This window comes from Medicago truncatula, chromosome 3 (genome assembly GCF_003473485.1).
Source record: "Medicago truncatula cultivar Jemalong A17 chromosome 3, MtrunA17r5.0-ANR, whole genome shotgun sequence".
NCBI classification, from domain to species: domain Eukaryota; kingdom Viridiplantae; phylum Streptophyta; class Magnoliopsida; order Fabales; family Fabaceae; genus Medicago; species Medicago truncatula.
The window spans coordinates 21,633,794-21,646,852 of record NC_053044.1 but is presented as its reverse complement, the minus strand read 5'-3'; the positions used below and the strand labels follow the sequence as shown (position 1 = coordinate 21,646,852).

The 13,059-nt window shown below is 36.1% G+C and overlaps 1 protein-coding gene and 1 pseudogene across 1 annotated transcript; one reads left to right on the top strand and one right to left on the bottom strand.

The window, feature by feature from the left end:
- Positions 1 to 4,773: 4,773 nt before the first annotated feature.
- Positions 4,774 to 7,061, bottom strand: LOC120579553 (uncharacterized). Its single transcript, XM_039831978.1, has 5 exons — positions 6,378 to 7,061; positions 6,156 to 6,300; positions 5,729 to 5,959; positions 5,383 to 5,605; positions 4,774 to 5,143 (listed from the first exon to the last, which is right to left on the bottom strand). The coding sequence occupies exons 1-5, from the start codon at positions 7,059 to 7,061 to the stop codon at positions 4,774 to 4,776; spliced, it is 1,653 nt and encodes a 550-aa protein (XP_039687912.1).
- Positions 7,062 to 8,278: 1,217 nt separating this feature from the next.
- On the top strand, positions 8,279 to 12,241 carry LOC25490611 (subtilisin-like protease SBT4.13; annotated as a pseudogene).
- Positions 12,242 to 13,059: the final 818 nt, after the last annotated feature.

Here is a 13,059-nt window from a genome sequence, read left to right as displayed (position 1 = left end):
AGTCTTAGCCAGAACAAACGTACCTTCTACATCGCGAACACAAATAACAATACCTGTACGGTTGACGTGGGAAGAGAAGGCCGCATCGATGTTACATTTGTATCTTCCGGCCAAGGGAGGCTACCACGTAATTCGGTGTTGTTGAGAGGTGGAGGCCGTTGTTGGTTGATGATTCGATCTAGATACAAGAACATCCGGAGCATTAGCTAGTTGCCAGTATGCAAGCATGTTTCTAGCACGCTCGACAACCGCGGCACTTGTTTCTGTTACATCATCCCACACTCTGAGATTGCGGTGCTTCCATATACTCCATAATACAGATGACATACGTTGTGTTAATTCAACCGACAAAGTCTCTAACAGATAAAATATAGCTTCCGAAGCTGAGGCAGTGGTAGAAAGGGCGTGTTACACCGAACCTCAAAGACCTGTTCTATTCCAAACCTGTATAGCAAAATGACAAGCAAAGAAAACATGCATAAGATCTTCATGATTGGAGGCGCAGCTAGCGCAATTAGTTGGGCAAGTAACACCTTTATCCAACAAACAGACACGAGTCGGTAAACAACCCCGACACATGCGCCAAATTAAATTCTTGACTTTCGGTGGGACTTTTAGATTCCAAATACCAAACCAATACCCCGGTCGCCAGTTATAAGATGAATAAATCATTTCTGATACACATAACCTGTAAGCACTACGAACAGAGTAGCGTCCGTGCCTTTCCACTTTCCATATAATTCTATCCTCGTCAACCTGAGAAATCAGTGGCGTATGTAGTATTTTATTTGCTATATCATCACTAAAAACTTGTCTAACCACCTGTTCATTCCAGGTTTTATCATATAAATTCATCAAGCTGTTAACAGTAAAATTATGAACAAAGTGAGCACCTGGAATATCAGTACTAATAAACTCCCCATTTGGCAGCCATGGTTCATTAAGAATAGGAATAGTCGCGCCTGAGCCTACACTCCATCTAGCGCCCCCACACATAATAAATCTAGCACGCATGATGCTGCGCCAAACATAGCTGGGGTTGTGCCCAACAGTGGCCGTGAGATAGGAGCCAGAGGGGAAGTAACGAGCTTTAAAAATTCGAGACACCAGAGAATCTGGTTCTGTAATAAATTTCCATCCCTGTTTACCTAACATAGCCAAATTAAAAGCAGATAGGTCCTTGAAACCCATACCTCCGTGAATCTTTGGTGCTGAAAGCTTCTCCCAATTCATCCAATGAATTCCTCTTTGTGTTGTTTTACCGTTGCCCCATCAGAAGGAATTCATCATCTTTTCAATGGAGTCTAGTAAGGTAGTGGGAAGCTGAAAGATACTCATCACATAAGAAGGAATAGCCTGCAAAGCAGATTTTATCATGACCTCTCGACCTGCTTTAGAGAGACACTTACCACTCCAGGAATTGATTTTCTGCCAAACACGATCCTTGATGTAAGCTGTTATCACGATTTTGGGGTATCAAGTCATTAATTAGGCTTGAACCTTTCAATCTTTAATATCTCTATTTTTTCTTGGGAAGGGTAAAATTGAGAAAAAAAACCCTTAGAAATTCTAAGTTCGGGGGTGGTTTTCGTTACGGGAAGGTGTTAGGCACCCGTAACGACTATAGTATTCTATAGGAACCGCTTTCCTAGCTTTATGTCTACGCTTTATTTTTATGCTTATTTATTGAAAAGAAAGTTTATTTAGTTTAAGAATGGAGGGAGGAAATGTTTGAGATTTTATTTTATTGGACTTGGAGAGGTTTTGACCTCTTGCCTACATACCCTTTTAAGGGATCAAAATTCCATGTAGTTCTCTTTCAAAAAAATGTTTTTGTGTGTATCGATTGATTTTAAGTTTTTTGGAAATGGGTTTTTGAAGAAAGGAATGAAGCCGTAAAGGCATGAGAAAAAATGGTGAGTGGTTGGTTCAATTATTAAAGAAAAGAGTCTAAGTTGGAATTAAGATTCATTGAAGTTTTGATTAAGAAAATAAAGGAAAATACAATGGAGTTTTGACTCCAAGGTTTATTAGGAAAAGATTTTCAAGTGATGGAATTTGCTTATTAAAAGAATATTTTCCTAAGTATCGCGTTCCCTAAGCATACATCTAAAGCAGTAAATCATCATACAACGTGTGTGCGTTTCGGTGCTTGTGTCGGTGTACATCATTAGAGTCCATTGTCCGTTACATTGGCCCTGGTTTACATTCTATGGTCTTGCAAGAAATTAAAAGAGAAATAAAAGCTACCTAAACTTTACATGCCATCTTTAACATAGAAATGAATAGTAAGAGACCTAAACTATAAGAAATGGAGATGAAATGATAGAATGCTTATGAGGTGAATGGAACATGAAATAGAACGTTTAGTAGAATAAGGCATAAAATGATAGGAAACAAGTAAGGAAATATTGAATGGAATGGCAAAAAAGAGAGTAATAAAGTGGTAAAATATGCCCAAAACTTGTCATAATACCTAAACATGTACATGACCTATAATTCCCTCATCATAGCAATTTTAAAGGGTTTTATTTTAAACCATAATGTAAGAATAACAAGGACACATTCAAGCCAAGAATTATGACATATTTGTAGAGATATTTTGCACTTTATTTCTTGACAAAAACACACATTACTTGCAAAACAAAAAAAATGAAAATTCACATCCACAAACAGTAAAACACACATATGATCAGAGATATATTCATCATGAAATTGCATATCAATCATTCATATCATATGTCAAAATTTTATAAAGAAAACATAGCAAGAAATTCACAAGTTTAGACAAAAAAAGAACAAATCAACAAGAAAACAACATATATTTTTTTATCATTTTTTTAACATGTAAAAATATCACAAAAAATATTAAAAATGCATCAAGAAGCACATGGAAATTTTTAGGAATTTTTTACAAGAAAATTTGGACAAGCAGGAGGCTCACATAGCAAGAACAGTGGTGCACCTAGCAAGGAAATAAGAAAAAACGCAGAAACAAACAAACTGGAAGCCCAAGCCCAAAACAAACAGATCCGGATCACACAGGAAAGCTCAGGGATCGTTGGATTGATCCAGGAGATGGAAACCTAAATCTAACGGTCTAGATTAAGGGGAAACGAACCAGAATTGGACCGGTCCGGTTCAGTTGTTTATAAAAGGCTTAGGGACCGGTTCAATTCATTCTTCTTTCTCCTCTCTCTCTCTAACCTAAACCTAGTGAGAGAAGCTCTCACTTCTCACTTCAAAGTTCTGGAATACAGAAGATGATCTTCATCTTCTCCGGCGAGCTTCGCCGCTCTGGCGTGGTGGTTTGCCGGCCCAACAGGGCGGCGGCGCCGCACCGGAGATGCGAAACCTCTCTGTTTTCAATTTTTTTTTACATATTTAGATATCCTTTTTTGTTTTAAATACGAATCTGAACTTATTTTTTCCAAAATCAAAGTGAAACCTCCTAGATCTACACATTGAGATTCGGATTCAAACTTTTTCAAACATTTTCGAAAATCATATCAAATCATCACATGCAACTGGTAAATGCGAGAAACGTAGAAAGAGTCACGAAATCGTTACCCCTGGCTTTAATCGGAGATTTCGAGCAAGATTCTTTGGAAACACTTGATTCTCGTTCTGTTTGATGATTTGATGCTTGGAACCGAAAATAAATCGGTGATACTTTTGCTGGTTTGATTTCTGCTTCTTTACCGGTTCGGTTTCTCCATTTCTTTCCTTCTTCTTCTCTTTCCTCTTCTTTGTGATCGGTGCTGGAGTTCCTCGCCTCCGGTGAGGAATTCGTACCTTGAATTGCAGAGGAATCAATTCAATGATGAAGATTCATCAAGGAATCTCTGAGAATTGATGAATTGGTTGATGAATCTGGTTCTGGAAAAGTTAGGGTTCTTGCTTGTTCTTGATGATTTTTTGAATTTTGATCTAACTGAATGGAGAGAGAAAAATGGAATTCTGTTTATGATGTGGCATGAATTTTGTGGATCTATGGCACTGTGTACTATTTATAAGCTGCCAAGTGTGTTCTTGGACCACTGAAATGGTGACACCTGTACTTGGACTGAAATTGGACTTCTCTGCAAAAAAGAAAAATTGAAGGACTGGACTGTAATTTACAAAAAAGGACCTAAAAATGCAATTTAAAAAAGTATTGGACTAAAATGCAATTTTAGAAACTGTTCAGGGACTAAAATGCAATTTTAGAAACTGTTCAGGGACTAAAATGCAATTAAAAATAAAATTGGACTAAAATTGGTAATTTGGAAAAAAACGTAAAGAGAAACCTAGAATAAAATCAACAAAAGGACTAAAATGAACCAAATACAAAAATGACGTATTTTAAAATACCTCTCTATCGAAATTTTGACAGGAAAAGACCAAAATGCCCCTAGGGACTAAAATGACTCAACCTGACTCAGATGCAATTTTGTAGTGATTTTAAACAGAGATTCAACAGTGATTTGTACAGACAAGTTAAAAAGACTCAGAGACAGTTACAGGGACTAAAATGGATTCCACTGTAGGAAATGACCAAAATACCCTTTTGTATGATTTTTTGCAAATGCTTTGAAATAAAATGCAAGAAACACACTTTGGATGGTTTTATGTGCAAGAAAATCAAAGACAAAATCATGATTGAAAATAGTCCGAGACGGAGACAGTAAAATATGCAGATGAAACAAAGTAAAGATTCAGAGTAAAACAACAGTAAAATTACAAATATTGGTGGTAGAAAATAAATTTGAATGAGTATTTTTAGGTCCAAAATCAGGGTATAACATAAGCAAACGTAGCATTTCGATCTCGACCTATCATAGAAGGTAAGCCAAAATATTTACCTGTGCCCAACACAAGTTGGACGCCTGAAATATCTGTAATGTTAGCTTTGAGGTCATCAGGAACATTACGACTGCAATATATTTCAGACTTTGGTAAACCGATCACTTGACCAGAAGCTAATTCATAAGTGGATAGAATATGCTTCATAACATGTGCTTGACCCTCGTTAGCTTTGAAAAAGAGAAAACAATCATCAGCGAATAAAAGATGAGAAACTGACGGTGCTTGACGACAAACCTTTGTACCGGTGAGAGGACACCTCTTGTCTCGGCATCTCTGATAAGCGAAGATAAACCTTCTACACAAATAATAAACAAGTACGAAGAGAGAGGATCCCCTTGACGGAGACCCCGCCCTGGAATAATAGGACCGACCTGTGTACCATTTACAAGCACAGAATAATCCAATGATTCGACGCACATACACATCCAATGAATCCAACGGTTATGAAAACCCATCTTATTCAAAACAGCCCTCAAATAATTCTAGTCCATACGATCATAGGCTTTGATAATATCAAGTTTTAGAGAAACATACCTGTCTTCCCCTAGCGTCTTGGCTTTCATAAAATGTAAAACCTCAATTGCTACCATAGCATTATCTAAAATTGAGCGTTCTGGGACGAAGGCGGATTGATTGCCGGAAATGCATTTAGGCAGCACTTTCTTCAACCGGTTTGCTAACACTTTCGAAATGATTTTGTATAACACATTACAAAGTGCTATAGGGCGCCAGTCCTTCATGCTAACCTGCGTAGAACCTTTTGAAATAAGGGCAATGTTAGTAATATTCAAATCAGGGGGAAATTGTCCCGTATCTAACCAACCACATCAGTCTTTAAAAATATCATCACTACATAAACTCCAAAAGTGCTGATAAAAACCCGGATTGAAGCCATCTGGGCCTGAACACTTATCTGGATGCATAGAGAAAATAGCATCCTTGAACTCTGCCTTAGAGAACGGGGCCGTGAGCATTTCATTGTCATTATCAGAAACAGACGGATTAATAACATCAATAACGGAAGAAGAATCACTATTCTGTTGTTGAAAAATATTTACAAAATATTTCCTTGCCACGTCTTGCATATCCTGCTCATTAGTAATTTTATTACCTGCATCATCATCAAGAGAGGTTATACGATTTACCTTCTTTCGAGCCGTTGCCGAAGCATGAAAAAACTAGGTATTACGGTCGCCATCCTTATACCAATGGGTTTTTGCGTGTTGACGCCAATTAATAAGCATCATCTTGGGACAGCAGCCGTTGCATTCTTTTCCTTAGCTCGAACATGCGAACTTGGTTCTCACCAGCAGATCCTAACCGAGTTTCCTGCAATTGTTTGCGACAATCTTCAATATCAGTTTTTAATTTATGACAATGTGATTTTTTCCAAACAGACATGTCTTCCGCGCAAGAGGAAAGCTTCGGAATAATAGTATGGGTAGAATATTCCTGCCAAGAGTTAGTAACATGATCCTTAAAACCCGGTTTAAGATGCCATGCATTTTCGTAACGAAAATGGCGTTTACATATATGGGATAATGATCAGAAACAGGTGCTACCAAAGTTTCAACAGTAGCATTCAGAAAGATATTAAACCACAAATTGTTAGCAAGTGCACGATCTAATCTTTCTTCCACGGCACACGGAGTGCCTAGACTTTTGAACCAAGTAAATGGATAACCTTCAATTGGAACATCAGACAAACCTGAATCAATAACAGCTTGACGAAACCCGTTTATAAGCCACGGAGGTCTAGTGATGCGCCCCCTTTTCTCACTTGCATCAAGGATATCATTAAAATCGCCAAAGATACACCAAGGACCTGTAAATTGATGAGAAAGTTGTCGAAGAAAATTCCAAGCGGCAGTTCTACGACCTCCATTAGGATAGCCATAATAGCCAGTAAGTCTCCAAGTACCAAGAACAATATCATTTATCTCAACAGTAATATGATTACTCGAAAAATCAACAAGTTGACAATGTAAAGAATTACGCCAAAATAATGCAAGACCTCTGCCTCTACCGGTGCGGTCTACAAGAAAACAACAATCGTAACCAAGCAGAAAACGAAGTTCTTCAATTTTATTTCGGTGAGCTAGAGTCTCACTTAAAAATAAAAGGTCCAGATTGAAATGCCGAACTAGATACTTAAGGTCGGGAATTGCACTCGGGCTACCTACACCCCGACAATTCCACGCCACTAGACTCATATTCTTTGGCAGGCCTTATAGAAGAAAACAAATTGATGATGAAGGACTCATATAAGGAACATTATCACAGGAATGGCATAAAGCAGAGCAAATGTTCAGGTAAGGCATGACCTACCGAACAACAACAACACACTCACGAGGGATGAACAGCGGCGACGCTACTAACCCTAGGAGAGAAGGCAATCATAAAAATACACGTTCTACCAAAAAGATCAAATTATTGAAATCAAAGGATGTATCCTACTTTTTGATATAAAAGTACTAAATTCCTAATTCAATTGGAATTACTGTGGCAAGATGGAGAAGATGCACAAAGAATACTATATGTGAAGGGGAAAACAATCGATGGAGAGATCTAACCCATATTAACATATGATCTTGGAGTCCAAATCGCCGAACAGAACAAGGGATACGGTGGAAGCACGGCGGCAGCTTTAGACTTTCATCCCGACAAAATTTTATGTTATTAAACAAATTTTTTTTTTTTTATGTGTTTTTCCCTATTATTAAGTTATGGCAGGAGTTCTCACCCCTTATTTTGTTGTGTTGTTTTATGTATGATGGATGTACCTTGAGTACAGATACTCAGGTTGACAAGGAGTAGCTATGGGACGTTTTAGAAGGTGGAGATGAGGGGATGCCCTCGGTTTAGTTCTGTTATTTAGTAGTTGAATAAGCATGTAGTCGCGACGAGGAGTCCCCTTTATATATAGGTGGAATGTTTGCAGAGCCATTGTATGGCACACGTGTGTCCGGTGGTTACGAAATCATGACAAGTGTAACAGCTAGGGAGAGATTCGCGGGACGTGGGAAAGAGACGTTACAATTCGTTTGAACTGGTCTTAGTTGCTCCATGCTCCCCCCTTGTTGGGAAGGGGTGTATTGTGAGGCCTAAGTAATTGGGCCTTAGGTCTTTAACCGGTCCAAAACAAAATTTATTAATTCTTTTTTTTTATTTTTAACTTCCATCTATGAGGTAATAATAATAGTAATAATAATAATAAGGTTTTTTTATAACATATATGTAAAGAATTTTAATTGTAAAGAATTTTGACCATGTCATAATAGCATCAATGTTATTTTGACCACGTAATAATAATTATTAAACTATTTTATTAATATATTGTAACAATTTTCATTTATATTAATTTTATTGCATCTATAAATACAAATGTTTGGGTTTGAGTTATGCATTCACCATTTTACAAATACAAACAATGGCTACATATAATGTTGTTTTATTGTTCATTATGTCTTTAGTTTTAGCATTAATAATTTCCTTCGTGTGTGTTGCCACTGAAATAGGAAATAAAAATGATAAACTTTACATTGTATACATGGGCTCACTTTCTAAGGGAGTACCATATTTCCCAACCTCTGTTCATCGCAACTTGTTACAACAAGTCCTTGCTGGTAGCGACATAGAAAATCGCTTGGTTCGTAGTTACAAGAGGAGTTTCAATTGTTGGAGTAAGCCCTAATAGCCAATCTATATTGATTGAGTTTGGTTTTATATCATGATATTGATATAAATATATATTTTGAATATATAATAAGACATTTCTTTATTGATTTTGTTTTGTTTCAAAATAATAAAGTCCCTAGAATAGTTAGTCCGTTTAATGGAACATTAAGTATAACTTAATTGTGAGACCCCATTAAACATAAGGAAACTATTCTCAAAGTATCCGTAGTCAAGCTTTATTGAGAAGTGGGATATCATTAAAGCATAGAGACTATTATGTAGGTAGACTGATGATCACATCTCACAAATCATAGATAAAGAGTTATCAAGTCTTCACATAGATATAAATATTAGGAGTAATATTTATATTGGATTGATCCGCCATGAGAATACTACATAGTAAAAATTATGAAAAGTGTCATAAGATATTCTCATAGTGATAGTGGTGTATTCCACCCTTCGACCTGAAACCACTATGTACCCTAGATGTTGGAGTCGAGTGCTTTGTCACCATTCAAACGTTGTCCGTAATAGGATGACTATAAAGTTGGTTGATGGGTACTCCATGAATCATGCTGAGGGACATGAGTGACCTAGATGGAATTTGCCTCTCCTACATAACAGGAGAAATGTCTACGGGCCCAATATTGAACTAGACAAGGATGACACAGTCTATGCCTTGTGTTCAATATAGACATGAGGGCAAAAGGGTAATTATACATATGATCATTATCACATAAAGGTTTCGTCAGATCACATGACATTCTCATCACTTGGGTAGCAGTGATGTGTTGCTAGATACCGCTCACTGTTTATAATATTAAATATGTGATTTAATATTATTTCCAACGTTACGGGAACCTATAGGGTCACACACAAAGGACAGATAGATGAGAGAAATAAATAAGTAAGACTTATTTATAAAATAATAAGTGAGACTTATTATTAATTAAATAATTAAATATGATTTTATTATTTAATTTACGAAAAATAGAGAAACGCGGTCCACCGTAAGGTACGGTGTATTTAAGTGTTGTCTTGTTGACCACACAAGTGATTCTATAAATAGAACCCTTGTGTTGAAGCATTACTAACTTTTTGTGAGTGCTTAACCTAATTCACAAAAGTTGTGAAACCCTAGCCGCCGCTCTCTAAACTTTGTTCTCTCTGTTCGTGTGGACTGAGTAGAGGCATCGCTGCTTTGGTTTGCTCGTGATCAGAAATATTTCTTCTACAAAGGTTCTGCTCTTCAAGAGGTAAACACATGAATCTTTAAGTGTTTAAGTTTCTGTTTGATTTGTGATTAATGATTTAATCAAGATCCGTTTCATGGGATTTCTTCCGCAAAGAGGATTAAAATTTTGAAAACCCCTCTTAAAATCCCTTCATCAATGGCTTTGCTGCCATACTCAATGATCAACAAAGGAAAAAGCTTGCCAGCATGAAAGGCGTGATATCTGTTTTTCCAAGTGAAGAGTTTCACATTCAAACCACAAGATCTTGGGACTTCCTTGGACTTCGTCAATCAATCAAAAGAGATCAAATTATTGAGACTGATTTGGTGATTGGAGTCATAGATATCAGAATTTGGCCAGAATCTGAAAGTTTCAATGATAAAGGTAAACACGTTTGTGTGTATGTAAGTTCATTGTGGCAATCAAAATAATTTATCTATTTTAATTATCATATGTAACTATTTTTTTCTTCATAATTGTTGTATATACAAAATATTCACCCGACTTAAAATGATACACTAATCAAGTTGATTAATTTTTTATTATTATATTAATTTTTGTAAGGTGATTATTATATTGAATTTATTTAATTTTTATGTATATTTATTTATAAATGGTGTTGGTCATTAGTTTCTTAGGACATTACGAAATAGTTTTTTTTTTATGAAACATTTTGAAGTAGTCTTGCTTATGTTTTAAGAAGAAAATGCATTATGAATAGAAGATTGTAGTAATTAGTTATATATGATTAGTTTGTTAATTTGATTATTTTTTTTATCGATTAGGTCTTGGTCCTATTCCAAAGAAGTGGAGGGGAGTTTGTGCAGGGGGTGGTAATTTTAGTTGCAACAACAAGATCATTGGAGCACGATTTTATGGTGATGGAGATGTGAGTGCAAGATATAGTTTTGGTCATAGAACCCACACAGCATCAACGGCAGGTGGAAGAGAGGTGGAGGATGTGAGCTTTTATGGTTTTGCAAAAGGCACTGCAAGAGGTGGAGTTCCATCTTCAAGGATTGCTGCATACAAAATATGCGGCGATATAGATAACGGTAGATGCAGTGGTGATGCTATTTTAGCGGCATTTGATGATGCAATTTCTGATGGAGTTGACGTCATCACAGTCTCTCTTGGTCCCGAACATGCCTCCGATTTTCTGAATGATCCTATTGCCATTGGTTCTTTTCATGCCATGGAGAAAGGAATACTCACAACACAGGCTGCCGGAAACTTTGGCCCTATCCCAAGTAGTGTTTGTAGTGGAGCACCTTGGTTAGTTAGTGTTGCTGCAACTAGCATAGATCGTCAATTCATTGATAAGGTCATTCTTGGAAATGGAAAGACTTTTGTTGGTAAGTCAATTAATATCACTCCTTCGAATGGAAAAAAAATTCCAATTGCTGTGCGTAATGCTCAAGCTTGTCTAGCTGGAGGAAATGCATCCCCTGAAATGTGTGATTGTATAGACGAAAATATGGTGAAGGGTAAACTTGTTTTGTGTGGATCACGAAACGGTAAGGACTTGGCTTATGCAAATGGTGCAATTGGTTCAATCCATAATGTTACAAAGTCTCAGCTTGGTGCATCTTTTGTAACTCCAAGACCTTCACTTAACTTGAAAACAAATGACTTTGTTCATATTCAATCTTACACAAATTCCAGTAAATACCCTGTAGCAGATTTTCTCTTCTCGTGGCCCAAATCCTTTGGTCCCATAAATTATGAAACCAGATATAAGTGTCCCAGGAGTGGAAATCTTAGCCGCATATTCACCTCTAGCGTCACCCTCATATGATATAATTGACAAAAGACAGGTTAAGTACACCATTAATTCTGGAACTTCTACGTCTTGTCCCCATGTTGCTGGAGTTGTTGCGTATGTGAAATCATTTCATCCCGATTGGTCACCTGCAGCTATTAAATCTGCCATCATGACAACAACTAAGCCAGTGAAAGGTCATTATGATGATTTGGCTGGTGAGTTTGCTTATGGATCTGGGAATATCAATCCACAACAAGCCATTCACCCTGGACTTGTTTATGATATTACTAAGCAAGATTATGTGCAAATGCTTTGTGATTATGGTTATGATGCCAAAAAAATAAAACAAATTAGTGGAGATAATTCGAGTTGCCATCAAGCTTCAAAATGATCTTTGGTGAAAGATATAAACTATCCAGCAATGGTGATTCCGGTACATAAACATTTCAACGTCAAGATTCATAGAACAGTTACAAATGTTGGTTTTCTCAACTCAACCTACAAGACTACTCTTATCCACCACAATTCAAAAATCAAGATTAGTGTGGAACCAAAACTTCTATCATTCAAGTCATTACATGAAAAAAAATCATTTGTTGTCACTGTTATTGGGGAAGCAAAATCAAATCATACAGTGTTTTCCTCATCACTTATTTGGTCAGATGGCACCTACAATGTCAAGAGTCCCATCATTGTCCAAAGACTATCTAGATAGTCGACTATGTTATTGTTACAGCAAATCAAATATATGATTATTGAGTATTCAATTAATTATTATGATGCACTTCATCTCTGTGGTTGTTTTGCCTAAAAATAATCTACATAGTTTTCTAGGTTATTTCATAATAATTCTAAATTCAATTTACATAAAACAAAAACATAAAAGAACGTTTAAGAAGGTGGTGATATAAGAAATCAAGTACAATTTTTTTCTTAAATAAACTTAATACTAGTTTTCAGCAAACAAATGGACACCAAACAAAAATGGGAAACAAGAAAAGAATATGAAGGTCACATGAATCTTTACCAATGGCCAAAACTAAACATGTATGAATTTTTCATTTGTGGTTTTCATAGTCTCTAAATTTTGTACCTTATTCAACTCTTATATCCTCCTTATTTCTCTATTTTTATCACATCATCAATATATCACATTTTTCATACATTTTATGATTTTATTTTTATTTTAGTCTTAAATGTACTTTTAGCCCCCTAAATTTTACTCCCTCCATCCCATAATAATTGAGTAATTTGCAAAAAAAAATTGATCCATTTCACCTTTCAATATAACATTAATTAATTTTTTTCAAATATAACTCTAATTAATATTATTTTCATCACTCTCGATTCAATATATTCCACTTTGCATTTATGGTAGTGGAGAATGCACAAATACTTAAAAAAAGCACCTAAAACCATTTTTCTCTCTCATTCATTTATACATTTTTTTTAATACGTGTGAAATGAGCAAATGACTCAGTTAATCTGGGACGGAGGAAGTAAAATGTTACCATTTTGACCCCCTATTAAAAA